This window comes from Gadus chalcogrammus, chromosome 5, assembly GCF_026213295.1.
Source record: "Gadus chalcogrammus isolate NIFS_2021 chromosome 5, NIFS_Gcha_1.0, whole genome shotgun sequence".
Taxonomy (NCBI): Eukaryota; Metazoa; Chordata; class Actinopteri; order Gadiformes; family Gadidae; genus Gadus; species Gadus chalcogrammus.
The window spans coordinates 22,268,576-22,296,172 of NC_079416.1; the positions used below are offsets into that span (position 1 = coordinate 22,268,576).

Consider the following 27,597-nt stretch of genomic DNA (forward strand, 5'->3'; position numbering starts at 1 on the left):
CACACACACACACACACACACACACACACACACACACACACACACACACACACACCCCTCAGTAGACGGAGTTCCAAGACGTGCGTTTGTGTGTTGTGCAGGGGAACAGGAACAGGATGTGATGCGTGACCGCAGGAAGCTTCAGGTCCTTCTTCCCTCGCTGATCAACGAGGAAGAGGAGGATGAGGATAACTGATGATGTCATCGGCCAGAGGGGAGGAGGGAGGTTTTACTACTATACGATAATGTTTTTTATTGATATTTTCAAATAAATGCTTGTCTAAATTTGACGCTTGACTGATGATGATCGTGTTCGTTCTGGTAATCTCAAATAAACATTTAAATATCCGTTTATAGTTAGGTTATAATGGAGTAGGGAACCCAAAAATGTTTTTGGGGTTTAATTTTAAACATGGTCACATGTCTTGTATGATGAAGGAGTGTGTGTGTGTGTGTGTGTGTGTGTGTGTGTGTGTGTGTGTGTGTGTGTGTGTGTGTGTGTGTGTGTGTGTGTGTGTGTGTGTGTGTGTGTGTGTGTGTGTGTGTGTGTGTGTGTGTGTGGAGCTGCGCCTGGCCAGAGTGTTCAGTTTCCTGTCCACCTGAAGTCCAACGCCAGGGTCTGTGGGGAATCTCCCACATGACCACGCTCACTATAACCCCCCTACACAAAGGTACAGTGAAATAACGAACACAACGTTGGCGTCGTTACCATGGTGATAACAATCCCCCACCCCCCTCCTACCTAGAACGCCTGGACCCAGAGTGAGGGAGAGAGGGAGTGTGACGTTCGCCTTTAAACTCCTAAACTGACATGGATCAATCTTGGGCCAGCTGAAAAAAGATTGATAATTCAAATCCACATTATTTTAATTATGGGCTACCTAAATGAAAGCTGAAGAACTGAATACTATTTGCGGGAACAAATGTGAACATGTTGACCTTCATAACGTGTATCTATGCATAGAATTAACACATCCCTCCATGGACTGCGGACTAACCACAGGCTCAAACCTCCTGCCTTCATGCGAGAATCAATACTTGTAAGATACGAGAGACGATGTTGTGTGTGTGTGTGTTAGGGGCCCACTTAGGCATGGATAAAACCAGCGACAGGATTTTAGAGGATTTTTTTTATTGGCCTGGGGTGAAAGGAGACCTCGTCCGGTATTGTCAGACATGCCCTGAATGCCAGCGTACGGCCCCGAGACCCTCAGTCCGAAACGCTCTGATCCTCATGCCAATTATTGAGGTACCGGTCGACCGGATAGCAATTGACATTCCCCCGAAGACCAGCCGGGGTCATAGATATATTTTAGTCTTGGTAGACTACGCTGCTATTTTGTCGGGTAGGGATAGCCAGAGAAGTCCTAACAGACCAGGAGTCCTGTTTCATGTCCCGGGTGATGAAAGAACATAGCCTCCTCCAGGTGAAACAGCTCCGAACCTCGGTGTACCACCCCCAGACCGACGGACTTGTGGAATGCTTCAACAAGACCCTCAAGCAAATGGTAAGGAAGGTCATGGACACAGATGGGAAGAATTGGGACCAGCTCCTGCCCCACGTCCTCCTGCTTCATAGTCACCATACCGAAACACTTTAACAAATAAAGTGAGTTAAAAGCGATCCAGATTGGACTACTTTCTTCAAGAACACGACAGAACGCTATCCGGGAGGAGGTCGCCAGAATGCTCCGGCTCTGAGTCATAGAGGAGACACGCAGCGCCTGGTCTAGTCCCATCGTCCTGGTCCCCAAACCCGATGGGACGTTCAGGTTTTGCAACGACTTCCGGTGACTCGATGAGGTCTCGGACTTCGATGCCTACCCCATGCCCAAGGTCGATGAACTAATTGAGCGGCTCGGTCCCGCCCGCTACCTCACCATCCTGGACCTCACCAAGGGGTACTGGCAGGTGCCGCTCACCAGAACCGCCCGGGAGAAGACGGCGTTTGCGACCCCGGGGCTCCTCCCATTCAGCGTCCATGGCGCACCGGCACTGGCGCACATACAACCAAGAACGGGAAGGAAGAGGAAACTTGGTAGCAGAAGGAAAGAGCGGGGCTCGCCTCTCAGAGCTGTGGGTGGAAAAGCAGATTAAAGAGTTGCGAGACGCCCCGGCTCCCGGAGGCTGCGTGTTTGAATCCTTGCAGGGCTACCTTTATGGTGCAGTCCATGGGAGCGCGGTGTAGGTCCTTCTCATCCAGGAGCTCGAGCTGCACGGGTCTTGTCGTGTAGGGCTCTTTATGGTTCCACGTTCACGCAACGCAAGGGGGTTACGGACCCCTTACGTCCTTCACGCGGCCTCGGCTTCTGTGCGCTCAAGTCTCTGGCGCAAAGCATCGAGCACACAGCCAGAGGACCGGAAGGAGTCGTTTTCTCTCACACTCTGAATTGGGAAGTGAAGTCACTTGTAACTTTGTTTCTCCTCGAGACGCTTTCACATGCTGGGGAAAAGTCTCTCGCAATTTTGGATTATTACAGGCTCACGTTTTCTATTGAATACATAAAGTAAAACTTCACCGTGTTACACTTCAGTAGTCCTAATGGTGAGAATCAGTTCTGATCTGAGAGCAAAATATGTTTAGGCAGCATAACAGAATGACCTGTATGTATTTATTTGCAATTATTTAAAACGAAAAAAACGAAAAGGTTTTTTTTTTTTTTAAATGTCCTAGCCTAGCGTAAAATGCAAATACAACTTCCAAATTTCATTAAGAGTTGGAGTATTAAGTAGGCTAAATGCACATTTGACAAAAAAGTATACTTCCAATATTGGCCCTCTGGCCTAAAATAGGCCACTCACCTATTCCAAGATAAAGGCCTCTATATACAGTATATAAAGCAGGTACAGCACAGGCCTCGTATGGACGTATTTTAGTCATCGGTTTATTAGATGTATGTGTTAGCCTATTTAGTATGCACATGCGTGGCAGTCGTGGAACGAACTAAAGTGTGCATCCGGTTTTTTAATGAGCGTATTCGTTATGAATGTGTTTACTATCAATGTATCTATTATTAGTTGATCTTGTAAACCGACTCTTCCAGCTCAGTGACTTCGGCTCGGGTTAGTCACGACTCTCCGCTCAAGGCAGGACTCCGCTCCCTCGCATTCCTCCAGATGTTTAATAGCGCGTGTTTAGACAGCAGCTTATCTTACCTGGACACGCACTCCGTGATTTCAGACTTTAGTGCAGGGCTATTCAACCTCCTTAACAAGTGGGTCGAAAAAGAAAACCACTGGGGGTTCATGGGCCAGACAGAGTAAAACTACGTGAATGAATCGCTACAAATAAATCGTACTTAAAGTAGTGTTAACTTAATATATATAATACTACTACATGGAATAAACTTGTCAGACGCATTCCACTTTTAATCGTATCAGTATAAAAGATTTTGTTCCCACATATTTTGGACACTTATTTAGAATTCAACAATGTTGTTTGAATCATCACAAAACAGAACTACTGTACATACGAGACATTTTGAGCCAGTGAGTCAGTGAGAAAGATTGCACTGCCTTGTTTGCCTAGTTTGGCTCATCCTGAGACACTCATGCAGCTTCTCATAGGTCATGGAGCAACGTGCCTTTGTTCTGATGGCATTCATATGAGATAAGCTAGACTCACACGTATCGGTTGAGTTAAACATTGTCAGAATAAGTGATGCCAGTTCCTGATTGTGGGGTACTGATACTGGCTAGTATCACCGGCTACACACAGAAACCTGATTTGCATGCAACTATGTTTCTCCTTTATTTTTTGCATGCAACCTCTTGCGGGCCAGAAAAAAAGTAAGAGGGGCCGCATTTGGCCCACGGGCCGCTAGTTGAATAGGCCTGCTTTAGTGTGTGTGACGTCCCCCCTCGTAGCCACTTTGGCAAAACAAACACTTTAACAATTAAAACGCTGAATTCGAGAAGATGCGCGCTAAACTATTGTTAGGTTGAAAGTCATGAAGGTATCATTCGCCATGGTTGATGGGATGAGTAGTTCCTTCACTTCATTGGATCATTAGTGATGTCCCAGTCTGACCACACATGAGGCAACTCATCATTGGATGAGTGTTGAATGGGCGGGACTAATACCTTCAAAAGGTACAGGTGCACTGAACCTGTTTCCGATTTGTCGTGTGAGTCTGGGTGTATCAGAGGTCTCAACTCAGGAGGATAATTTGCTTCAGGTAGGCCTAAAAGCAGTATCAAACCCATTTGTATCGCTTGCTTTTATCGGATATAAAAACAACTGAGCTACCGGTTACTCTACATTAGAGTTTAGTGAGCTGAGCTACTACCGGTTAATCTACAATCATGTTTAGAGAGCGTTGCTTCTGGTTATTCTACATTGAAGGGCATCGCCCAGGTTAATTCACAATGCTACAAACAAGCAACTGAGTCGTATAGCTAGGCTTCTGAGGCATGAAGCTAGGCTACTGAGGTATGGAGCTAGGTTACTGAGTCGTGTAGATAGGCTACATAGATATGAAGCTTGGCTACTGAGGTATGAAGCTAGGCTACTGAGGTATGAAGCTAGGCTACTAGGCTAGGGACGTGCGCCTCCCAAAAATCGTAACCTTCCGTCGAGGCCTACTAAAACCCGACGCAGGACCATAAAGGTTCAGGACTGCGTTTGCGTGGTCATTGCGCTTCGTGAACGTGGAAGGAGTCGTTTTATCTCACACTCTGAATTGGGAAGTGAAGTCACTTGTAACTTTGTTTCTCCTTGAGACGCTTTCACATGCTGGGGAAAAGTCTCTCGCAATTTTGGATTATTACTGATATCCATATTAGTCATATTTATATCATAACATGTGTGTAAAATAGTTTAGGCTAGTTTTTGAGGCTCACGTTTTCTATTGAATACATAAAGTAAAACTTCACAGTTTTACACTTCAGTAGTCCTAACGGTGAGAATCAGTTCTGATCTGAGAGCAAAATATGTTTAGGCATATCAGAATGACCTGTATGTATTTATTTGTAATTATTTAAAACGAAGAAAACGAAAAGGTTTTCTTTCTTTTTTAAATGTCCTAGCCTAGCGTAAATGCAAATACAACTTCCAAATTTCATTAAGAGTTGGAGTATTAATGTTGTTGTAGTAGGCTAAATGCACATTTGACAAAAAAGTATACATCAAATATTGGCCCTCTGGCCTAAAATAGGCCACTCACCTATTCCAAGATAAAGGCCTCTATATACAGTATATAAAGCAGGTACAGCACAGGCCTCGTATGGACGTATTTTAGTCATCGGTTTATTAGATGTATGTGTTAGCCTATTTAGTATGCACATGCGTGGCAGTCGTGGAACGAACTAAAGTGTGCATCCGGTTTTTTAATGAGCGTATTCGTTATGAATGTGTTTACTATCAATGTATCTATTATTAGTTGATCTTGTAAACCGACTCTTCCAGCTCAGTGACTTCGGCTCGGGTTAGTCACGACTCTCCGCTCAAGGCAGGACTCCGCTCCCTCGCATTCCTCCAGATGTTTAATAGCACGTGTTTAGACAGCAGCTTATCTTACCTGGACACGCACTCCGTGATTTCAGACTTTAGTGTGTGTGACGTCCCCCCTCGTAGCCACTTTGGCAAAACAAACACTTTAACAATTAAAACGCTGAATTCGAGAAGATGCGCGCTAAACTATTGTTAGGTTGAAAGTCATGAAGGTATCATTCGCCATGGTTGATGGGATGAGTAGTTCCTTCACTTCATTGGATCATTAGTGATGTCCCAGTCTGACCACACATGAGGCAACTCATCATTGGATGAGTGTTGAATGGGCGGGACTAATACCTTCAAAAGGTACAGGTGCACTGAACCTGTTTCCAATTTGTCGTGTGCGTCTGGGTGTATCAGAGGTCTCAACTCAGGAGGATAACTTGCTTCAGGTAGGCCTAAAAGCAGTATCAAACCCATTTGTATCGCTTGCTTTTATCGGATATAAAAACAACTGAGTTTAGTGAGCTGAGCTACTACCGGTTAATCTACATTCATGTTTAGAGAGCGTTGCTTCTGGTTATTCTACATTAAAGGGCATCGCCCAGGTTAATTCACAATGCTACAAACAAGCAACTGAGTCGTGTAGCTAGGCTTCTGACGCATGAAGCTAGGCTACTGAGGTATGGAGCTAGGTCACTGAGTCGTGTAGATAGGCTCCTGAGGTATGAAGCTAGGCTACTGAGGTATGAAGCTAGGCTCCTGAGGTATGAAGCTAGGCTCCTGAGTCTTGTAGCTACTAGGCTAGTGAAGGCCTCGCCCCACCAGAGACGGTGCCACGTATGCTGCGCCAGTACCCATGGCCAGTAGCCTACTCACTGAATGTCGATTGTCCAATGGACATGTTTTTATTTTAATTCAGTCTGTGTGCTCATAGAAGTTTTTGCTTTTTTTTTTTTACTAAGAGCAAGTGCAAAAAACAGCAAACTAATGTCATGTATGGGGCGGGCTAGCCCTTCCACGATTAGATCGTTAGTGAAAGCCCGGCCTGTCTGGGCACAGGGCGAGCATGCAACATTGTCTATGGAGGTGCTTAGAACAAGGAAATTCAATCTAACTAAAGGCCGTATGGTCCGCCATTACGCACTGGATGTTGACGCTGCACTACGTGTTCATTGGATTAGCATTGGGCCACTGCCCAACACTGCCCTCTGAACCACAGCCATTCAGAGAGAAATGCGTCACTTCTAAATGCTTGATCGTCACCTGATTCAAATACTTCAGAAGGTTTTGAGAGAGAACAAAAGATAGAAACAGGGGGGAAAAAGGAGTGGAGAAAAAGTAAGACACACCTATATAGTCTTGGACGGAACATTGGAGATGTTTTTCTTCCGTTCTTTGTTCCCCAAGTGAAGTTATGGAACTTAATTTGTTGTTAGTCATTAGCCAGCACCATGGCTAAATGCATAGCTACTGGCTAATTTGTGGGTATGTGTGTGTTTCAGAAACGCCTGCCGTCGCTTTAACATTAATGATGGAGGATGATCAGGATCAAGAAAAACATTTCAATTTTGAGTCATCTGACGACATTTGCTTTTATTATCGACAATGCTGAATTAATTCGGGGCCTCTGTTTGGAGAAACGCATAATCACTTTGGAAGAATACAATGCCACAAACAGCCATGTTTTATCATCACAATAAGGGGGCAAAGAGAAACTTAAATATCTCAATTGCAAGAAGAAATTCGAGGCGTGACTGACTTCAGCACTAATCCATTAAAGTATTGCTCTATACCAGGCGCGTCCATTTGGGCGGCGAACTACTTGCAAATGCATGCTCCCAAAAAAATAATTTGTAAATCCTTGCTCCGAGTCTATTTTTAATAATGTGATCGTCACATTAATGATCTATAGTTTTTGTAGGCTTTCCGACTTTTCCTTGTCCGTTCCAGCCGGAGGGGCGCCAATATGCCAACAATTCCCCACAGAGTGAAATGATAGATCATAGGAAACCGGCTTTTTTAAGTGCTCGTGCCGCCAACCATGTGTCATGAAATAATGTGTGTGTGTGTGTGTGTGTGTGTGTGTGTGTGTGTGTGTGTGTGTGTGTGTGTGTGTGTGTGTGTGTGTGTGTGTGTGTGTGTGTGTGTGTGTGTGTGTGTGTGTGTGTGTGTGTCCCAGTCTCACGGAAATACACGACATTGTCACGTCATGTGATTTAATCTACCGTAATTTTCGAACTTTAAACCGCGCCTTTTTTCCCATTTTGCGATTCTGCGGTTCATATAACGGTGCGGTTAAACCGCACCGTTCTTTGAATTTTATAGCCAACGGCCACTAGGGGCTTCCTAAATCAATGGATTTTTAAGCGGCGGGCTCCAGTGCGGCTTATGTTAACATCATTCAATTTAGCTGCTGCGACTTATAGTGCGGAAAATACGGTACATATTCATTCGTGATCTGTGACACGTAATTTCAATTTTATGGTCACGTATTTCCGTGAGACTGGGGTGTGTGTCTGTGTTTGTTGCTTCTCATCTCCCAGAAACGCCTGCTGTCTCCGAAGAAGAAGATGAATACTTCTGGCAAGAAAAATGTCCATTTAGAATTTATCCAAAAAAAAATGATTGTCTTGTCTGACATTCTGTACGACCCAGAATTTGTTTTGGATCACTGTATGCAGAACCAACTAATAACCTCGAGAGAATTTAAAAAAATGGTACTACTCTTTATTTCTCCTTCCCCTCACTCTGTCTCCCTGCCTCTCCCCCTCCCCCCTTCTCTCCCTCATGTTTCCTGTCTGTCTGTCTCTCGCTTCCTCTCAGTGTGTATATGTTTGCTATGAGTGTATATATTGATACACTTTGTACCAGGCTGGTCATTTGTGTGTGTGTGTGTGTGTGTGTGTGTGTGTGTGTGTGTGTTAGAAAGATGATTCTTCGGCAGCTATATTGCGTATATTGCTGCTAAAAGGGGAGGGTCGCTGTCAGAAGTTCATCTCCCTGGTGCTGAAGGACCCCGAGGTTATGAAAACCTTCCCCAGGCTCAAAGACCTGGACTGGGCCTCCTTGGACTCCCCTCCCCCCCCCGGTCCAGAAAGAACCTCCATGCCAGGCCAGGGCCCAAGGTATCCACGCACGCACACACACGCACAGTGTGTTAATGGGTTAAATGTTTTGTCTCAATAACCCATCCCACTCTAAGCACCTTGTAACCTCCGCTTGATGCAGCCCGGAGAGGAGAGACGGACCGGGGTTTGGAGGCCATCAGGCTCCTGGATCTTCGACCATGGAGAATGATGTCGCCACCCCACAGGTAAACGCATTCACAGTTCCGCACAGCGCATCTAGCAGAAATGGTTATGCCCTCTATATTGCTCAATTTACTTTTTAATCAATCGTGACAATGGATTCAGGATTCCACTAGACAATTTGAATTTGTGGACTTTTTTTTTCACTAGCTAAAGTGACATGAGGGTTTGAGTATCGATGGTACGATTCTTGTAACGATGGAGAGGAAAAGAGCTGAAGTCTGTAGTGTCTTCAGGTTATCAATAGATGATGCCTGATTGATGCTCACTTCTCCCTTGTTTTTTTAGAGCATGTCAAATGGGTCTGATGTGACTGAGCAGCAGCAGACCGGAGCCGCATCGATGAACCCTGATGACTTCGAAAGAAGTGGTGAAGGAGTAAAAGAAGGGGGGAATATGGTTTACTATTTGGTAGATCTAACATGTGTCATAAATGCAAAATGGCCTTTTAAGTTTAGACCGAGGAAATCAAGTAGTATTTTGCATCTCATATCTGGAAACAATAGTGTGAAACAATCATTCACCCCAGAGCTTATCCGCCATACTAAAATTCTTCCAAGTCACTATCCATCAAAGAAACGTCACGACTTTACTATAGGCCTATTTGAAAAATCACTTGTAGAGGAGAGATTTGCGTCTGACAAAAATAATTATCGATATGAATTTAAAGATATAAACTTCAAGCTTTTTTGTTGGGATATTTCTGGAAAAGGTACATTAGACAAACAAATCCAACTCTTGAACAAATTATCTGAGGCCATAAGTAAGTTTCTCAGCGAGAGTCCTAAAAAAAGACATAGAATCAAAATAAGGCGCCAATTATTGGAATCCCCTGCTTTTACTCCCGAACGGCCAACAGTTCAGGATATCTTTCTTAAGGTTATTGCCCCGTTAGTAATCAAGTATGTGCTAGAACAACTTGTTTTGTCAGCACAAATTGACGTTGACAAATTCAAAGCTGCTCTTCATGATTTCCCTGAATCCTGCCTAGAGATAGGCGATACGTTGTCATCATGGGATATTAACCTCCAACCGTCTCCTGGGCAAACACGTGTTCTGCTTAAAGTATTACCATGTGTATTGGACACTATGAAGGACAATCCATTTGTTCAAATTATTCTTGACCTGGAAAAGATTAGTCTGCTTATAATCACACCAGTTATTATGCCCCGAAATGTTTCAAATGTGATATTGCAAATCAACCGGTTTTTGGAAGATCTCAAAAAACTTTTTCCAGACGAAATCACAAAACAAGATGATGATTTGATCCACGTTCCATCCCGACTCGAATTATTGATTCATCTTTTTGATTATATGTGCGAGAGTTTGAAATCAAATCAAGGCGATTTAGACAAATGGTTATTAAAAGTGAATTTAGAAAAAAATGAGTGTTTTAATGAACTAAATCTAAATAATGAATGCAATCAGAATGCAAATAACCCACAACATTCTATTACATCAAGTGAGGGGGATAACAGATCAGTTTTGAATGTGAAAAACACGCTTAATTTTAACGGGAACTTGATGGACTCGAATGAAGTAAAAATAAATAGTGTGCGCCCATCCAAGAGAAGGCAAAAACATAGAAAGAATCAAATGAGGCAAGAGCGGGAGGCTGGGGGTAAAAGGGTGAAACAATCATTCACCCCAGAGCTTATCCGCCGTAGTAAAATTCATTCAAGTCACTATCCATCAAAGAAACGTCACGACTTTACTATATTTGAAAAATCACCTGAAGAGGAGAGATTTGCGTCCGACAAAAGGAATTATCGATATGAATTTAAAGATATAAACTTCAAGCTTTTTTGTTGGGATATTTCTGGAAAAGGTGCATTAGACAAACAAATCCAACAGTTTAATAAAATGTATAAGGCGGAAGCCAAGTTTCTAAGCAAGAGTCTTAAAAAAAGACATAGAATCAAAATAAGGCGCCAATTATTGGAATCCCCTGCTTTTACTCCCGAACGGCCAACAGTTCAGGATATCTTTCTTAAGGACATTGCCCCGTTAGTAATCAAGTATGTGCTAGAACAACTCGTTTTGTTAGCACAAATTGACGTTGACAAATTCAAAGCTGATCTTCATGATTTCCCTGCCTCCTGCCTAGAGATAGGCGATACGTTGTCATCATGGGATATTAACCTCCAACCGTCTCCTGGGCAAACACGTGTTCTGCTTACAGTATTACCATGGGTATTGGACACTATGAAGGACAATCCATTTGTTCAAATTATTGTTGACCTGGAAAAGATTAGTCTGCTTATAATCACACCAGTTATTATGCCCCGAAATGTTTCAAATGTGATATTGCAAATCAACCGGTTTTTGGAAGATCTCAAAAAACTTTTTCCAGACGAAATCACAAAACAAGATGATGATTTGATCCACGTTCCATCCCGACTCGAATTATTGATTCATCTTTTTGATTATATGTGCGAGAGTTTGAAATCAAATCAAGGCGATTTAGACAAATGGTTATTAAAAGTGAATTTAGAAAAAAATGAGTGTTTTAATGAACTAAATCTAAATAATGAATGCAATCAGAATGCAAATAACCCACAACATTCTATTACATCAAGTGAGGGGGATAACAGATCAGTTTTGAATGTGAAAAACACGCTTAATTTTAACGGGAACTTGATGGACTCGAATGAGGTAAAAATAAATAGTGTGCGCCCATCCAAGAGAAGGCAAAAACATAGAAAGAATCAAATGAGGCAAGAGCGGGAGGCTGGGGGTAAAAGGGTGAAACAATCATTCACCCCAGAGCTTATCCGCCGTAGTAAAATTCATTCAAGTCACTATCCATCAAAGAAACGTCACGACTTTACTATATTTGAAAAATCACCTGAAGAGGAGAGATTTGCGTCCGACAAAAGGAATTATCGATATGAATTTAAAGATATAAACTTCAAGCTTTTTTGTTGGGATATTTCTGGAAAAGGTGCATTAGACAAACAAATCCAACAGTTTAATAAAATGTATAAGGCGGAAGCCAAGTTTCTAAGCAAGAGTCTTAAAAAAAGACATAGAATCAAAATAAGGCGCCAATTATTGGAATCCCCTGCTTTTACTCCCGAACGGCCAACAGTTCAGGATATCTTTCTTAAGGACATTGCCCCGTTAGTAATCAAGTATGTGCTAGAACAACTCGTTTTGTTAGCACAAATTGACGTTGACAAATTCAAAGCTGATCTTCATGATTTCCCTGCCTCCTGCCTAGAGATAGGCGATACGTTGTCATCATGGGATATTAACCTCCAACCGTCTCCTGGGCAAACACGTGTTCTGCTTACAGTATTACCATGGGTATTGGACACTATGAAGGACAATCCATTTGTTCAAATTATTGTTGACCTGGAAAAGATTAGTCTGCTTATAATCACACCAGTTATTATGCCCCGAAATGTTTCAAATGTGACATTGCAAATCAACCGGTTTTTGGAAGATCTCAAAAAACTTTTTCCAGACGAAATCACAAAACAAGATGATGATTTGATCCACGTTCCATCCCGACTCGAATTATTGATTCATCTTTTTGATTATATGTGCGAGAGTTTGAAATCAAATCAAGGCGATTTAGACAAATGGTTATTAAAAGTGAATTTAGAAAAAAATGAGTGTTTTAATGAACTAAATCTAAATAATGAATGCAATCAGAATGCAAATGACCCACAACATTCTATTACATCAAGTGAGGGGGATAACAGATCAGTTTTGAATGTGAAAAACACGCTTAATTTTAACGGGAACTTGATGGACTCGAATGAAGTAAAAATAAATAGTGTGCGCCCATCCAAGAGAAGGCAAAAACATAGAAAGAATCAAATGAGGCAAGAGCGGGAGGCTGGGGGTAAAAGGGTGAAACAATCATTCACCCCAGAGCTTATCCGCCGTAGTAAAATTCATTCAAGTCACTATCCATCAAAGAAACGTCACGACTTTACTATATTTGAAAAATCACCTGAAGAGGAGAGATTTGCGTCCGACAAAAGGAATTATCGATATGAATTTAAAGATATAAACTTCAAGCTTTTTTGTTGGGATATTTCTGGAAAAGGTGCATTAGACAAACAAATCCAACAGTTTAATAAAATGTATAAGGCGGAAGCCAAGTTTCTAAGCAAGAGTCTTAAAAAAAGACATAGAATCAAAATAAGGCGCCAATTATTGGAATCCCCTGCTTTTACTCCCGAACGGCCAACAGTTCAGGATATCTTTCTTAAGGACATTGCCCCGTTAGTAATCAAGAATGTGCTAGAACAACTCGTTTTGTTAGCACAAATTGACGTTGACAAATTCAAAGCTGATCTTCATGATTTCCCTGCCTCCTGCCTAGAGATAGGCGATACGTTGTCATCATGGGATATTAACCTCCACCCGTCTCCTGGGCAAACACGTGTTCTGCTTACAGTATTACCATGGGTATTGGACACTATGAAGGACAATCCATTTGTTCAAATTATTCTTGACCTGGAAAAGATTAGTCTGCTTATAATCACACCAGTTATTATGCCCCGAAATGTTTCAAATGTGATATTGCAAATCAAACGGTTTTTGGAAGATCTCAAAAAACTTTTTCCAGACGAAATCACAAAACAAGATGATGATTTGATCCACGTTCCATCCCGACTCGAATTATTGATTCATCTTTTTGATTATATGTGCGAGAGTTTGAAATCAAATCAAGGCGATTTAGACAAATGGTTATTAAAAGTGAATTTAGAAAAAAATGAGTTTTAATCAACTAAATCTAATTAATGAATGCAATCAGAATGCAAATGACCCACAACATTCTATTACATCAAGTGAGGGGGATAACAGATCAGTTTTGAAGGTGAAAAACACGCTTAATTTGAACGGGAACTTGATGGACTCGAATGAAGTAGATAAAATAAATTCTCTGCGCCAATCCAAGAGAAGGCAAAAACGTAGAAAGAGTCAAGAAATGAGGCAAGAGAGGAAGGCTGGGCGAAAGAGGGTGAAGCTCTAAGGTGGCCTACATACGTGTAGTGCATTTGCGTGTTTGTGGAGCTCAGACTTGACGTGGAGGGTCGTCAGGCAGCTAACTCTCACAGAGGGACTGTCGGGCCTGAAATGTTATGTCTCTGTTCTGCAGAACATATTGATACATTCTGTAGGCCAGGGGTTATTTTATAAAAAATAAAAAAATGCATTTAAGGGTGTAATGATACGCGTATTCGTAACGAAGTTTTTCGGCATGGGTCTGACTGTTCGATGCAGGTTTCATTTCGGTGTGTACAGAATTTATTTTTTCTTTTATTTGATTTAAGAAAAATGTTTTCATTGATTTTCACACACTGTCTTTGTCTTGTCATGATGTTTTGTGTTGAGGACCAAAATGGAAATAAGCCCTGGACTTTATTGTGTCTTTTTATCCTCAATTGTAGTTGATGTATTTTCATGTGATATATGTAAGGCATTTGTTTGATACAATTTAATAAATAATTTGTGCCATAAGAAAAGCATAGTTTACATTTACATTTAGGGCATTTATCAGACGCTTTTATCCAAAGTGACTTACAATAAGTACATTTGTCATAAGAAGTGCATCAATATATCGCTGTCGGTACAGAAAGGATGTTCATAGAAACAAGTGCAAGTACCACAATCGCTAGGCTAATCAATTCCCCGTGTTACAGCCATGATAGCAATTACTGCAGTTGCTACACAGTTAAGTACTATAATACAATACAACACAATGAATTTCAGTGTATAATGGTGGCCAGAAGGGGCAGGGTGGCTATGCAGTGTCGAGGTGGAATCTGAACAGGTGAGTCTTGAGTCTTTTTCGGAAGATAGTGACTCTGCGTTCCTGAGTGCGGCAGGGAGCTCGTTCCACCACTGAGGTCCCAAAACCGAGAAAAGTTGAGACTTTGCTGAACGGCCTTTGCTAGCTCTTAGCGATGGCGGTACCAGGCGTCCAGCTGAGGTAGTTGAGCGGAGGGATCGAGCTGGGGTGTGTGGCTTTAGCATGGTGGCCATTATTCCCACCCACATTAACTTTGGACCAATAGAAACTCTAATATGATGTGAAACATTAAGTCGCACTTCAGTCAGGGCATGCTTAGCTTAGTTAGGGTCTACGAGCTTGCGACCATAGATAAATATTTGAGTCGGACCACTGAAGCTGAGCCTAAATCAGATAAATTTAGGAAATATGACAGTTAAGTTTGGTTTAATTGAAAACTGCAGCGGGAGACCAGAATGTGTGATGCGTCTCAAGGTGCTAGCAAAGGAAGCCATGAAGCCAGCCAGCGACTCATTACAATGCACCCGGAATATAAGGAGGAATCCAAATCATTTTTCAGTCGAAAGAGCGAGGAATACACCTGTCAGAAAACACAAGTGGTGGCATTTCTTCGCTGTTTTCTTGGTTTGGCACGCACTTTTCTCTACACAGTGCCCCCTACAGCTTCGTAGTAGATATTTTACAACCCTGTCGTAACAACTCGTTGACGACCCTTCCCCATGCACTTCTACGCTAGCCATGTGCATTTGTTTTCAAAGAAGCCGGCGAATAGGTGGAGCCATGTCCGAAGTAGATGATCATGAAGTGTAGACAAGGTTATACATTTTTAAAACGGTGTATTTGTATTGCAATAAACATAAATCCAACCTTTTTTATAGTTGACTGGGAGAAATTATACCCTAGATTATAATTGTTTTATTTTAGGTTGAACAGAATAATCAGTAAGAGTGTTGGCCAACATAATAATCGAAATAAACAAGAACCTGGATTCGGGGATTCAGCCTGTATCCGGGGGACGAGGCAGATGAACAGCAAAACACCCGTGGAAACAAAGGAAAGGAAGCATACATATTCTGATGGTTGCAGAACCATCAGAATAACTCTCAACCAGCATAATTAATGTAATTTTGGCTAAAAAAGTTGCATAGTGGGCCTTTAACTTGATAGATACCCTACAAGCCTAGTGGATAGTGTTGTTCGCTAGGGTAGAACTACCGTAGCTCCCCAACAAGTTTGTTGCACGACCAGAACATGATAGCTAGAACAAGTTACAACTTACTTCCAGGGTTGTTCTAGGACGAATGCAGGTAGGACTAGCTCGCTAGGTAGCACGAGGAGAACCACTGAAAACAATGCAACTTACCTCAACATGTTCGCGGAGGTTGGATGTAGAGTTCTTGAAGGCTGATATTGTGGTAAGCTTAGGGTGACACATTAAGCATTTCATAATGATGTTTTCTCCCTTCCTTCCCATGGGAAGGATCAGTGTGGCCAGATGTGCCCAGGGGTTGACCACGGGAGTGGGAGCTGCTCCATCAGCGTCCATTAGTGTTGGCTCGTTCGTTTGCGAACCGGTTCGAATGAACGAGTCTTTAGGACGAACGAAGCGAACCGGTTCGTCTCTCTCGTTCGTTCGGTCGTCTCGTTCACCATTCGATTCACCGGAAACTCGACTGAACGAACGAACAAGTTTCCAGTAGCACTAACTCCACTGAGTCTGACTGACTCAGCTGAGAACCGTGCAATGGCGTGCATTCCATGATGCGATTCACCGTTACCGGAAACTAGGCCGAGTCGTTCATGAAATCGTATGTTGGTCAGCCTGGTTCGTACGTTCAGCCTGGTTTCCTGTAGCGATAAATCGCATCATGGAATGGACCCCATTGCACGGTTCTCGGCTGAGTCAGTCAGACTCAGTGGAGTTAGTGCTGCCGGAAACTCGACTGGACGAACGAACGATTCGCGGCGAACTGAATCACGGAAACGAATCAATAAGTCCACCACTAGCGTCCATCACTGCAATAGTGGCGCTGGAAATAGCTAGGTCCATGGGAAATAGGGGTGCGACAGGTGCTGCAACGCATCCCGGTGGCGAAGCTTTAAATGCACGATTTTCAAAGTGCAATTATAGCTTATGATGTAGCCACCATGTTCTGTTCCACGACATTTTGTGTGTCATGTTTGTGGTGTGGGATGAAGAGAGGGGTCATTTTAGTAATTTTAGATTTGGATCAGATTTGTCTTGACGCAATTGAGATTCAGCCTACGCATAGCATGGTCTGGTTCGAGTCCTCAGCCCCAACGTAACGGTGAGCTGTCTCCCCGGCTATGGAATCGCAACAATATCGCAATCTAGTGAGGGGGCGTCGCTAACGTGTACGCTTGTATTACAGTCAACGAAGATAATATGTTTATCAAAATGCTCATTTTAATGAAGGCACAATGGAAAATGTAATTGAGTAAAGAGTAAAATTCTAAATCAAATATTTACTCGAGCAACAGTAAAATTACAGACTTAAAAAAGGAACGTGAAAAGTACTCGTTACCCGAAAAAAGTACTTTTCTACTCATTTGCGTTACTTGTAACGCGTTACTACCCACCACTGCACTTGAGGTGGTAAACAGTCCGGTTATGTTTTTAAACCGTTGATTCTCTTGCCAGAAGGACTATCTAGAAGCACCTAGATACTGTATTTTGATATGCCCCTGGAATCCCCATGTTTGTTTCTAGTGTAAGCAAGCTAAAAAATAAGAAGACAAAAGAAAAAGCAAGTTGGCATAATTTTCTTTCAAAAATATAAGATTCAGGGCTTTAGCCCAGAATGAAACTGCCTAGTGACGCCACTGCTCCCCTCACAGGTCGAGTACATTCAGGTTACCAGCAGGTGGTACCGTTAAGCCATCCATTCACAATTGCAGTACATGCTGGTAACCAGCAGGTGGTAGCGATGAAGCACAGCTACATCCACCAGAGAAAGAGGCCCTGGATAAGATGTGGCCTCGCTCGGGCCATCACAAGAGGAACATACACAATCAAGTAAATAAGTCACATCAATTCAACATTCATCAGATCATGTATCACTCCAGGTAATTAAGCGCCATATGCAGCCAGCGTATTGTCCTGTTTAACTAAATGGATGCGACTCTCTACCTAGTCCAACTAATTAAATCCTGCTGCCACAACTGTTTCAAACTCTGGGGTGTTTTTTGACAGTGCTGTACAACGCTGAAGGGTCTGCCGCCTCTGTCTGGTCAGTTTCTCTGAAAAGAAGACAGAAATTCAGTGACCATGTGAAGCAGATCCATTGGGTTGATAAAGTCCCAAAACGTAGAGTCTATTTTCCTCTTTAGAAATACCAAGAGAATCTTACCCAGGGGCGGCGTTGGGTGTTTTAATGTTGACCACAGAGTAGAAGACTGCGTCTGCCTGGTCCGATTGGACACGAGAGCCAGCCCGACAGCGAAGCACTTCCTGGTTCTTTGAGCGAGAGGTGTGGATGCTGGCATAGTGAAGGTCGTCTTGCTCTTCTATTGGTTCTCTCTGTGCTGCAGGAGCCGAGCGATTGGTCAGAGCTGAGACGTTCTCATACACGGGACCAGGAAGTGGCTGAGGGAGATTGAGGACATCAGAGCACATTTAGAAAACAGTTTACACTTCCTGGATGCAGTCCTGAAGGTCATGTGTGTCTGGTTCATCCAGAGAGCCTTGGTAGTGACTAGTGGTCCCACCATGCAGGCTGCTGTAGGCCTCACTCACTTACTACAAGCTTTCCTCCATCTGTTGAGCTCTTAAAACCATTTTATCTTTGAACATCATCTTAATTTTATTTTAAGAAACAAAATTACACATACCGTAATTACTTCAATTCACCAATCTTCCCATTCTGCTCACTGGCAGAAGTCTCACGACATCCCAGTTTGTCCTCTAGATCTTACCCTAGATCTCACCCTAGATCTCACCCTAGATCTCACCCTAGATCTCACCCTAGACCTCACCCAAGGTCTGACCTTAGATCTCACCCTAGATCTCACCCTGGATCTCACCCTAGGTCTCACCCTAGATCTCACCCTAGATCTCACCCTAGATCTCACCCTAGATCTTACCCTAGGTCTAACCTTAGATCTCCCCCTTTAAGCAAACATGACTTTGTAAATCCGAGACTGATAATGAAGTTTCTATTCCCAGATGAACACTGTTGAGGAATGAATTCATCGGATTGGTGAGACGTCTCAAATGGAGGCTTGTTGAGGATTGTATTCATTTTTAAATGGTTAGATATGGTTTTACCTCATGCTGTTCGTCCCCTCCCTGCCAGTGCCCTGTCTCTGACCCCACTGTCAGTCGATGAGACCGTCTCCCTGCCAGACACCAGTCTCTATCCCTCCACTACACTTTAGGAGCTGATCAAAAATATATAGTCTCCTTCATCCTGTTCTCATCCTCTCTCTCCCCCACAGACCAACATCTTTATCTTCAGCTTTGGCATAACTTTGTTTTGAATAGAAATTATACTAAATAAACAGCATTGGCTCCTCATTTTGTTGATAAACCAACTAATTGAACTTCACGGCGGAAACTACTTGTTGAGGAACTTGTTGGACTTTCCACATTTGTATAAAAATCGCCAGGTAAGATAGACCCTCGTCTTGTACAAGCATTAGGATCGCCCAGTAAGGTACAATCTCTGGTCAAATCAGTATGACAGCAGCAATCAGATTTTTCCAACTTCTATTCTTATTCTGTTTGGGGGGTCTATAGCACATTCCCACTAAAATGGGCATTGTTTTCATACGTAAAATGGAAACATAATCTAATTTATCTCCAGTTCAGAAATGTCCATGTCGAGGGTTGAGCTTCAGACTGTTCTTTATGAAAAAACAGACACAGTGAAGTATAGTCTCTCCTAGCCTTGTGTTGTGGTCTCGGGGTACTTCCACCGTGTGTCTCACCTCCAGCACGGTATCTGGCCTTCCTCCCTGTCCACATGCTTTTCTGGAGGCCCCCTTTCTTCTTAAGAAGGGAACAGAGAGATGAAGAAGCAACAGGTGAAGTTAAGGAATGGGATACGAGAAAGAGAGCGATCTCACCTCGTCCAGAGGATGACGAGGAGGAGAATAATGGCCAGTAATACGCCGATGGTTGTTAAAGCTGCCATCGTCTGTGATGATGAGGATGTCACTGGAACATATGAAAAGGATTTCAAACACAGATTACAAACCGCAACATAAGACGGCCGTTGTTCAACTGTGTTCCTTTGACTGTGTGGAAGCTCTGTGCGTCTTTTGAATAAACAATTACCTTTAATTAACAAAAAGGTGGAATTATGAAGTCCGATTGCATTATGAGCTTGGCAGCTATAGTTTCCTGCATGCTCCAAAGTGATACGAGTGATGGTGTAGGTCTGTCCTGATTCCTCCACTGAGACTGCATGTTCCTTGAACCAGGTGTAGTTAGCTGCAGGGTTGGCATCACTGCTGCAGCTCAGAGTCACTGAACTGCCCTCCTCTAGTTCACCAGAGGGTCTCACGGTCACTGAGAGATTCTTTGGAGCATCTGAACATAAAATAACAATATCCATCCTTAAGTTATGAAACCGTGTATAGCAGCAACTGCTATAGCAGTATAATAAGTAAGTCATGTGTGTTTACAGGCAAGCAGTAATACATGAATAACAGCTCTGTCTTTTGAAAGACCAGATATAGAAACGTTGTTTACATATTGAACATGTTTTCAACTCACACTGGACATCCATGAATGTTGAGTTAGAGCTCAGTTGTCCATATTTGTTCTCTGCGTGACAGCGGTATGTTCCGCTGTCTTCAGGGCGGACTGAGGGGAAGGTATGACGTCGACTTGGTCCCCAGGGCAGAGGTTGGTTGTTCTTGAACCAGGTGTAGTCAGCTGCTGGGTTAGCATCAGTGCTGCAGCTCAGAGTCACTGAACTGTCCTCCTTTATTCCACCAGAGGGACTTGAATACACAGATGTGTGTTTGGGCCGATCTGGAGACACGTAGAAACACGTAAAAGCAGCATGTACATTTATATTCATGGCAGTATTAATAATGAATGAATTTACTGGTGACTAATGTGGACAAGATTCAAATATTTATTTGATAACATCTGTAATATGATGTTAAATATATGTTTCACTCACATTTCACGTATATATAGATCAATTTAGATGTCCTTAGCTCAGTCTGAGCTATACAGCAGTATTGTCCAGAGTCTGTAGACAGGATGCTTCTAAAGATGACCTGTGGTCCCTGGTTCATGTGTCTATAGTAACGCTGATTAATAACCTTGAACCAGGTGTAGTTAGCTGCTGGGTTAGCATCACTGCTGCAGCTCAGAGTCACTGAGCTGCCCTCCTCTAGTTCACCAGAGGGTCTCACGGTCACTGAGGGGGTCTTTGGAGCGTCTGTTAACAGTTACATTTCATTAATTATATTCATTAATCATTAATGCCGGCAGTTTGAGTCCATCTACGATAAAGTGAGGAATGTATGTAGGCTATGTATGTATCTATGTATGTATGCATGTATGCATGCATACATGCATGCATACATGCATGCATACATGCATGCATACATGCATGTGTACGTGGGCGTGGGCGTGGGCGTGTACGTGGGCGTGTGCGTGTACGTGGGCGTGGGCGTGGGCGTGGGCGTGGTGTGCGTGTGTGTATTCATGCTGGATACACAACCATTATATTAGTCTAACAATAATTAGAAGTGTCTCTGTATGTCTGTGTGTCCTTTGATCTATGTCAGTGTCGGGCGTATTACTGTGAACACAGGAAGTGCCGTGTCGAGTGTGAAGTATTTTAAAGGAGCGATGCTCGAGAAAGCTGCAAGCAGCAATACGGGAGGCCAAGTGATCGGCCCGTTCAGAACAGGCCCGTTCAGAACAGGCCCGTTCAGAACAGGCCCGTTCAGAACAGGCCCGTTCAGAACAGGCCCGTATAGAACAGGCCCGTTCAGAACAGGCCCGTCCAGAACAGGCCCGTCCAGAACAGGCCCGTCCAGAACAGGCCCGTATAGAAGAGGCCCGTTCAGAACAGGCCCGTCCAGAACAGGCCCGTCCAGAACAGGCCCGTTCAGAACAGGCCCGTTCAGAACAGGCCCGTTCAGAACAGACGCTACACTGGTTCATATAGTAACATGTAGTTCTGTACCCTAAAGGGTCCATTACATCTGTTATCATGTCAGTGTACTGTGGAGTGGACTTACACACTGAAGGAGAGTGGGGAGAGAATCCTTGAACAGCACATGAATAGATGTCTCCAAACTGAGTTACGACCCTGTTGTTCACTCCCTGTCCTGCATTCTGTCCATTCCTGAACCAGATGTAGGGAGGATCCCCAGCTAGACCACACCTACTGTGACACTCCAGTTTTGTCCAGGTAGGAATGGTAGGGTAAGGAAAGGACACCTTCACCTGGAGATCAGGGTCTGAGAACAAATACATACAATTATTCAAAATAATTAAAATAACGTGTAACACAAACCTTCTAGAACCAATAAACACACTCTCTCACACACACACACACACACACACACACACACACACACACACACACACACACACACACACACACACACACACACACACACACACACACACACACACACACACACACACACACTACACTCATTGCTAATCCAAGTTTACCTGTAACAGATAACTTCACTCCAGGTTCACCAGTATGTTCAACACCTGGTTGGTTTGTTGTGAACCTAAACTTGTAGACAGCAGAGTCACTCCGTCTCAGGTCTCTGATTTTCAGGGCACATGTCCCATGACATCTGGACCCGGTACAGCCGACCTCTCCACAACTGTATTCAATACGACCTGTATAGACTGAGACTCCATTGGGTTCTAGATCAAGAGCCTGATAGTTGTCTCCTTCAGTAAACCACAGTGTTCTGACTCTTGTAGGGCGGTACGGTACGATGACAGGGTATTCATAAGTGCAGTGGATAAGAACCATCGCTCCTCTTAGAGCGCAGACATTACTAGATGAGTAAGTAACTCTCAAGTCACCGTTACCCCGAAGCGCTGTGAAGAAACAAACACATCTCATTGAGAATTAGCAAGACACAGAGGTTCACCTGATGAACAGATCAGAAGATACATAAAGAGATGGAGGCTGGTGGGTGGAGATGAAAACTACAGATACATGCTGACCACTGAGCTGTGAGAGGAACGTTCCAGAACACCAAGTCACACTAGAGACGTAGCCAGGGGGGAATCAAGTTCAACACGACCCCCCCCCCCGCTGAAATGCAGAACTGTCTACATTACATTAACTGAATAACACACTGTAACAGTTAATGAATTAGGTGGTGTAGGCTACCAGGCTGTGATTAGTCTCTATGGGCCTCGGCTCTATAGTCTAGACTCTATGTGCTTCTGTTGGAGAAATGTGACCATAAGCTTTAGAATTGAGAGGAGCCAAGGAGAGAACGTGGGAATAGTGGCGAGGAGAAAGTCGGGAAGAAGAGTGGAAACAAGGAAAATAGAAGAGAAGAGAAAAGGAGGAGGAGAGGAGAGGAGAAAAAATAGAGGAGGGCAGACAAGGAAAGGAGAGCAGAAAAGCAGAAGAGAGAGGACAAGGAGAGGAGAGCAGGAGATAGGGGAGAGGAGAGGAGATGGAATGCAGTTTCTATCGAATCACTGAATCAGAATTCTAACATTGCAGCAGATTCCATGTTTTAATCATCATTAATAGACTAAATGGGAGGGAAGCAGTAGATTTCGACTTTTTTTTTATGAACACTTCGATGCAATAAATAGTTCAGGATTGTCTAGCAACCATCAACTTCAAATGAGTATTGTTCTCATAAAACCAGCACTTTCACTCGAAACAACCAGCAGCAAAGTGCTTTTTTACAATGACTGAACGATGCAAAGAGGACCACTCTCTATTCTTGTGGTCTGTTTAACCAAAGACAGCTTTCTAGACGGTGATGTTTAATGTTCCATTTACCATTATTCTAACCTTGCTTTGGTTTCAACCTCTCATGGTTCCAGTTGCTTGGATATCACGTTATTGAAACAGTTAAAATGGTCACACTAAATGAACCCACCTTGAACTGAGAGAAGGAAAGCTAGAAATCCTCTGGCTGCTGATCTTAAAGTCATGGTGGGTCCTCTCCTCTCTCACTCTCTTGTTCTGGGGAGAGATTTAAACATACCTGCATGTTAAAAAATACACACAAGCAAAACTCTATGAATTAGATTGGTTAACAATATAAGTAAAAGGTAAAAGTTACCGTAGAGGAGGAAGGTGGTCTGATTTCTAGTCTGTGGTTCCAGTCCATGCAGTGAGCTGAACAGAAACAAAACAGGACTGAAAGACTTCCTTCCTCCTCACACCCTGATTTGCAGAAGAAGGAACAGAAGGTGTTAACTACTGGGCCTAACATAGAATCAAATTTTTTGACCACAATGAATAGGACAAAGTTTCTTCATGTTCTTCACACACACACACACACACACACACACACACACACACACACACACACACACACACACACACACACACACACACACACGTGCACCATAGTGTTTTATAGTTTTCCCTTTTGTCAAATCTGTTGTGAGTCTTAATTCTCATATGGTTGCATATGTACAGATGATACAAATAAAAGTTGTATGATCAGACAATTATATAGTAAAGCTTCCCCAATATCCTCCCTCCCTCAGTGCCGCTGCTAGCTATTTTGGGGCCCTAAGCATAACTCCTTTATGCCCCCCCCCCCCCCCCCCCCCCCCGAAAAGAAAAATTGGTTTCTGCCAGTTTAACATTTTATTAAAACGCATAAGTTAAATCTACTTTGTAAACACAGTTCACAGAACAGCCAAAACATACATACAGTACACACAAGTATTGGAATGTCCAAAATCTTTTAAGTAAGAAATTTTATATAATTTTTTTTTTTTTTTTTTTTGGGGGGCCCCTCAGGACTTGGGGCCCTACGCGCAGCGCGTAGTGCGCGTTTTGGGAGCGGCGGCACTCCTCCCTCCCTCCCTCCCTCCCTCCCTCTCTCTCCCGTTTTCGGAGCTCCGTACGCGCCTGCGGGTCAAGCTAGCTAGCCTCCGGGCGGTAACGCTCACAGTCCTCGCTCCAACCTCTCTGAGCAGACGGCCGACGACATTGGTGGAGGAAAAGCGTGCAGACAACTGAATGAGATTTTTTATTTAATAAAAAAACAGGAGCAGTATAAAGGGGACACGCACACAACAATTGTTGCTAATCCGATATGCTATAGTAGCCTATTCGTAAAGCAACACTTTAGCCAATGCTGCTGATGTTTTACAGCGGGTTTATCTAGCAAAAACAATTACACTAAACATAAATTAAAGACATGATGGAAAACATATTATGGAAGACACATGACAAAAGACATGATGGAATCAGAAATAAGTTAGCCTTAATGTAAAAGTTACATTATCGACTGGGGTTTTCACATTATTGCTATGGATTTAATTACATGAGTACTTTATTTATTGGGGATGTTGGAATCAAACCCAAAGCATTTGGGCTGAGAGGCGAGAGCAGAACTATTCCTTCAGGATCTCTTCTGCTGACGCTCTTCTGCTCTGAAACATCTAAAGAGAATAGATTAAAGCCATTCATATGATAATAATAATGTTCTAAATAATGTGTCCAATTTTTGGTAATTGGGTCTCAAGGTAGCCACCTGTTTGTGTTTCATCAAGTTGATATGGTCGATCTTGAATTGGTTTGCATTTGATTTATTGATTTCTTGGAGACTTTGCCTAACCCTACCTCTACGAAAACCTCTCTATCTTTACTTCAATTTATTGAGATCAAATATTGACCCAGGTACTCATCTATGTGGTGCTATGGCCCTTTAGTACTATAGGAAGATGGCAGTAACGCTAAAACAGGGGTGTCAAACACTGGTTCAGGGGCCACATACAGCGCATCTGATCTCAAGTGGGCCGGACCAGTAAAATAATGGCAAAATAACCTACGTCAACTCCAAATCATTAGCTTTGTTTTTCAGTACTATGCTTTATCATTCAGCCTACATTTGTAGCCGACATAATCACGGATCACAAGAATCTATATTAGCACAACACATTTATTCACAGCCAATGGAATTGAAATAAAACGCATTTCACATTCATTAACAACCGGTTTATTTTTATAGAGTTGAGTGAATACATTTTTACATCATATATATGTAACACCTGAACCAACTCACCACACTGAACAAACTCAAGTGGGAGCTATGAAGAAAGCTATCATACTGCCTCCCTTGATAATGTAAATTTGCCTACATAAATAAAATAAACGAACATAAAAGTTATAGCAGTGCATGAGCAATGAGATACATCAGATCAAACTGTTTTCTAGGCTACTGAAGCTGAGAATGATGTGCTGCAAACTTATTTTCAAAGATCTGTATTCATCATAGTGCAAACATTTCTGAAAGAGCGTCACAAGAATTAGGCCCAGGCCTACTTGCTGATTAACTTTTTTTTCTCACTGCAGTCTATTTGCTGCTGCTGGCTCTTGAAGCTTGGCATCTTTTAGCCTTTACGAGTGCATCGATATCCGGTGTCAAATCCTGAGTAGCAGAACCTTTCACAATGTCACTCAAGTGTGTGTTTGTTAACCTTGAGCTGTGCTTTGTTTTATTTAGGTTCATTACAGAGAACACCTGTTCACAAAGATGGGGAGTCCCAAACATGGATAAAACCTTTGCAGCCAGGAATGTTAATTTGGGGTACCCTGGCAAGAGATATTGATAAAATGTGCCCAAGCCCACCGACGCAAATTTCTCCTTCACATTGGTATCACACTGCAAGTCAATTATCTCGAGTTGGATGTCAGCTGGCATGTCAGAAGGCTAAATGGCGAGCGAAAAACGGCAAATTCCTTCTCTAGTTCACTGAAGACCTGAAACCTCTGCTCGAACTGCTGCGGCAATCCTGTTATCTTGTCTTTGTATTGATCCATATCAGCATCACGTCCGGCCGCACGCACAGCTGTTGGCCATGGGGAATGGGCGTTGTCACCGCTAGATAGCTGCGTCGCCCAGAGTGACAGTTTTAACTTGAATGCGCGGATGCTGTCGTTATACTGAGTTAAGATACTGTTAAGATTATTCAGGTGCTGTGTAATATCCACCATAAAGGCAACATCCTGCACCCACTGCGGATATTTAAGTTCCTTCACTGTGCTACCCTTTTTCTCCATGAACTGTCCAATATCCTCTCGTAGCTTAAAGAAACGCTTGAGCACGGTACCTCAGCTTAACCACCGTACTTCAGTGTGGTATGGTACGCCAGCCTGAATGTCTTTATCTCTGAGAATAGGTCAAACGGACGATGATACAGACCTCGCGCTATGATGAAATTTACAGTTTTTACAATCACACTCATTTCATGATCCATTTTTAGTGCTTTGCAACACAACTGCTTTTTTTGCACTATCTCGTGAGCGATAAGGTAGCTGGCTCTCACTGCTGCATCACTGACCTCGCAGCTGAAAGTAAAAGTAGACTGCTGTTTCATCAGACCAACTAACAATTTGTCTATCTCCTCTTTTCTTAGTTGTCCATTCAAATGGTTAAATTTTTCTCATAGTGGCGCAGAAAATTATATTCTTTGAACACTGAAACTTGCTGATTACATACCAAACGCACAGATTTTTTATTCACCTCTGTGAATAAATAATTCTCAGTCCATTTTTCCTGGAAAACTCAAATTTTTTCTCTCTGGTTTTTCAATGTTTTTTTCAATTTTCAATCTTTTGGACAAAGACATTTTGGTAATGGGGATGTCACCCTTGATCATTTCTTAATTGTGGTGAAACAAGGACAAGTGTGGGATTCCTTCCTTTTTTAATTTTGGCTGCCCCCTAGCGGCTGGAGTGAGCATTTTGGTAATTTCTTTAAAGTATCATAACTCATCACAGGAATGGGCTAGAGGTTAACTTTTTTTTTTTTACATGCTCGGAAATATATGCTCTACAAGCCGGATCCGGCCGGCGGGCCGGATGTTTGACACCCCTGGCTATAGGAATAAAATACGATCAACT

At 42.9% G+C, this 27,597-nt stretch overlaps 2 protein-coding genes across 10 annotated transcripts in view; one reads left to right on the forward strand and one right to left on the reverse strand.

The window, feature by feature from the left end:
• Positions 1–14,245, forward strand: part of LOC130382752 (uncharacterized) — a 35,671-nt gene extending 21,426 nt beyond the window's left edge. For 4 of the 6 annotated variants that reach the window (XM_056590643.1, XM_056590640.1, XM_056590642.1 and 1 more), the window contains exon 6: positions 9,034–14,245. In XM_056590643.1, coding sequence (XP_056446618.1) covers positions 9,034–13,488 — 4,455 coding nt within the window. In that variant the 3' untranslated portion in view covers positions 13,489–14,245. Of the gene's footprint in view, positions 1–3,817; positions 5,887–7,616; positions 8,155–8,362; positions 8,563–8,665; positions 8,751–9,033 lie in introns of those variants that run through there. The other 2 variants (XM_056590639.1, XM_056590638.1) reach the window with 2 other exon arrangements.
• A 2,091-nt stretch (positions 14,246–16,336) lies between these two features.
• On the reverse strand, positions 16,337–23,867 carry LOC130383247 (B-cell receptor CD22-like). 4 transcript variants are annotated; one of them, XM_056591356.1, is made up of 11 exons: positions 23,795–23,867; positions 23,609–23,694; positions 22,191–22,577; positions 21,749–21,970; positions 20,674–20,937; positions 20,259–20,519; positions 19,818–20,072; positions 19,607–19,697; positions 19,469–19,526; positions 17,890–18,125; positions 16,337–17,779 (listed from the first exon to the last, which is right to left on the reverse strand). In XM_056591356.1, exons 2-11 carry the CDS (start codon positions 23,661–23,663, stop codon positions 17,707–17,709), a joined length of 1,902 nt encoding a protein of 633 aa, XP_056447331.1. In that variant the 5' UTR covers positions 23,664–23,694; positions 23,795–23,867; the 3' UTR covers positions 16,337–17,706. The 4 variants fall into 4 exon arrangements, with proteins under 4 accessions (XP_056447331.1, XP_056447329.1, XP_056447330.1 ...); XM_056591354.1 differs by having other exon boundaries at positions 19,469–19,529; XM_056591355.1 differs by lacking the exon at positions 23,795–23,867 and having other exon boundaries at positions 19,469–19,529; positions 23,609–23,788.
• Between the last annotated feature and the right edge of the window lie 3,730 nt (positions 23,868–27,597).

Bases quoted from the DNA above. Each gene is read 5' to 3' on its own strand.
- LOC130383247 (XM_056591354.1), bottom strand. From the start codon at position 23,663: ATGACTTTAAGATCAGCAGCCAGAGGATTTCTAGCTTTCCTTCTCTCA. The intron at 21,971-22,190 runs GTAAACTTGGAT...ATTTGTTCTCAG, and splicing joins AGTGAAGTTATCTGTTACAG to ACCCTGATCTCCAGGTGAAG. The intron at 19,698-19,817 runs GTAATTGTTTAT...CATATGTTCCAG, and splicing joins CACCTTTTTGTTAATTAAAG to TGACATCCTCATCATCACAG.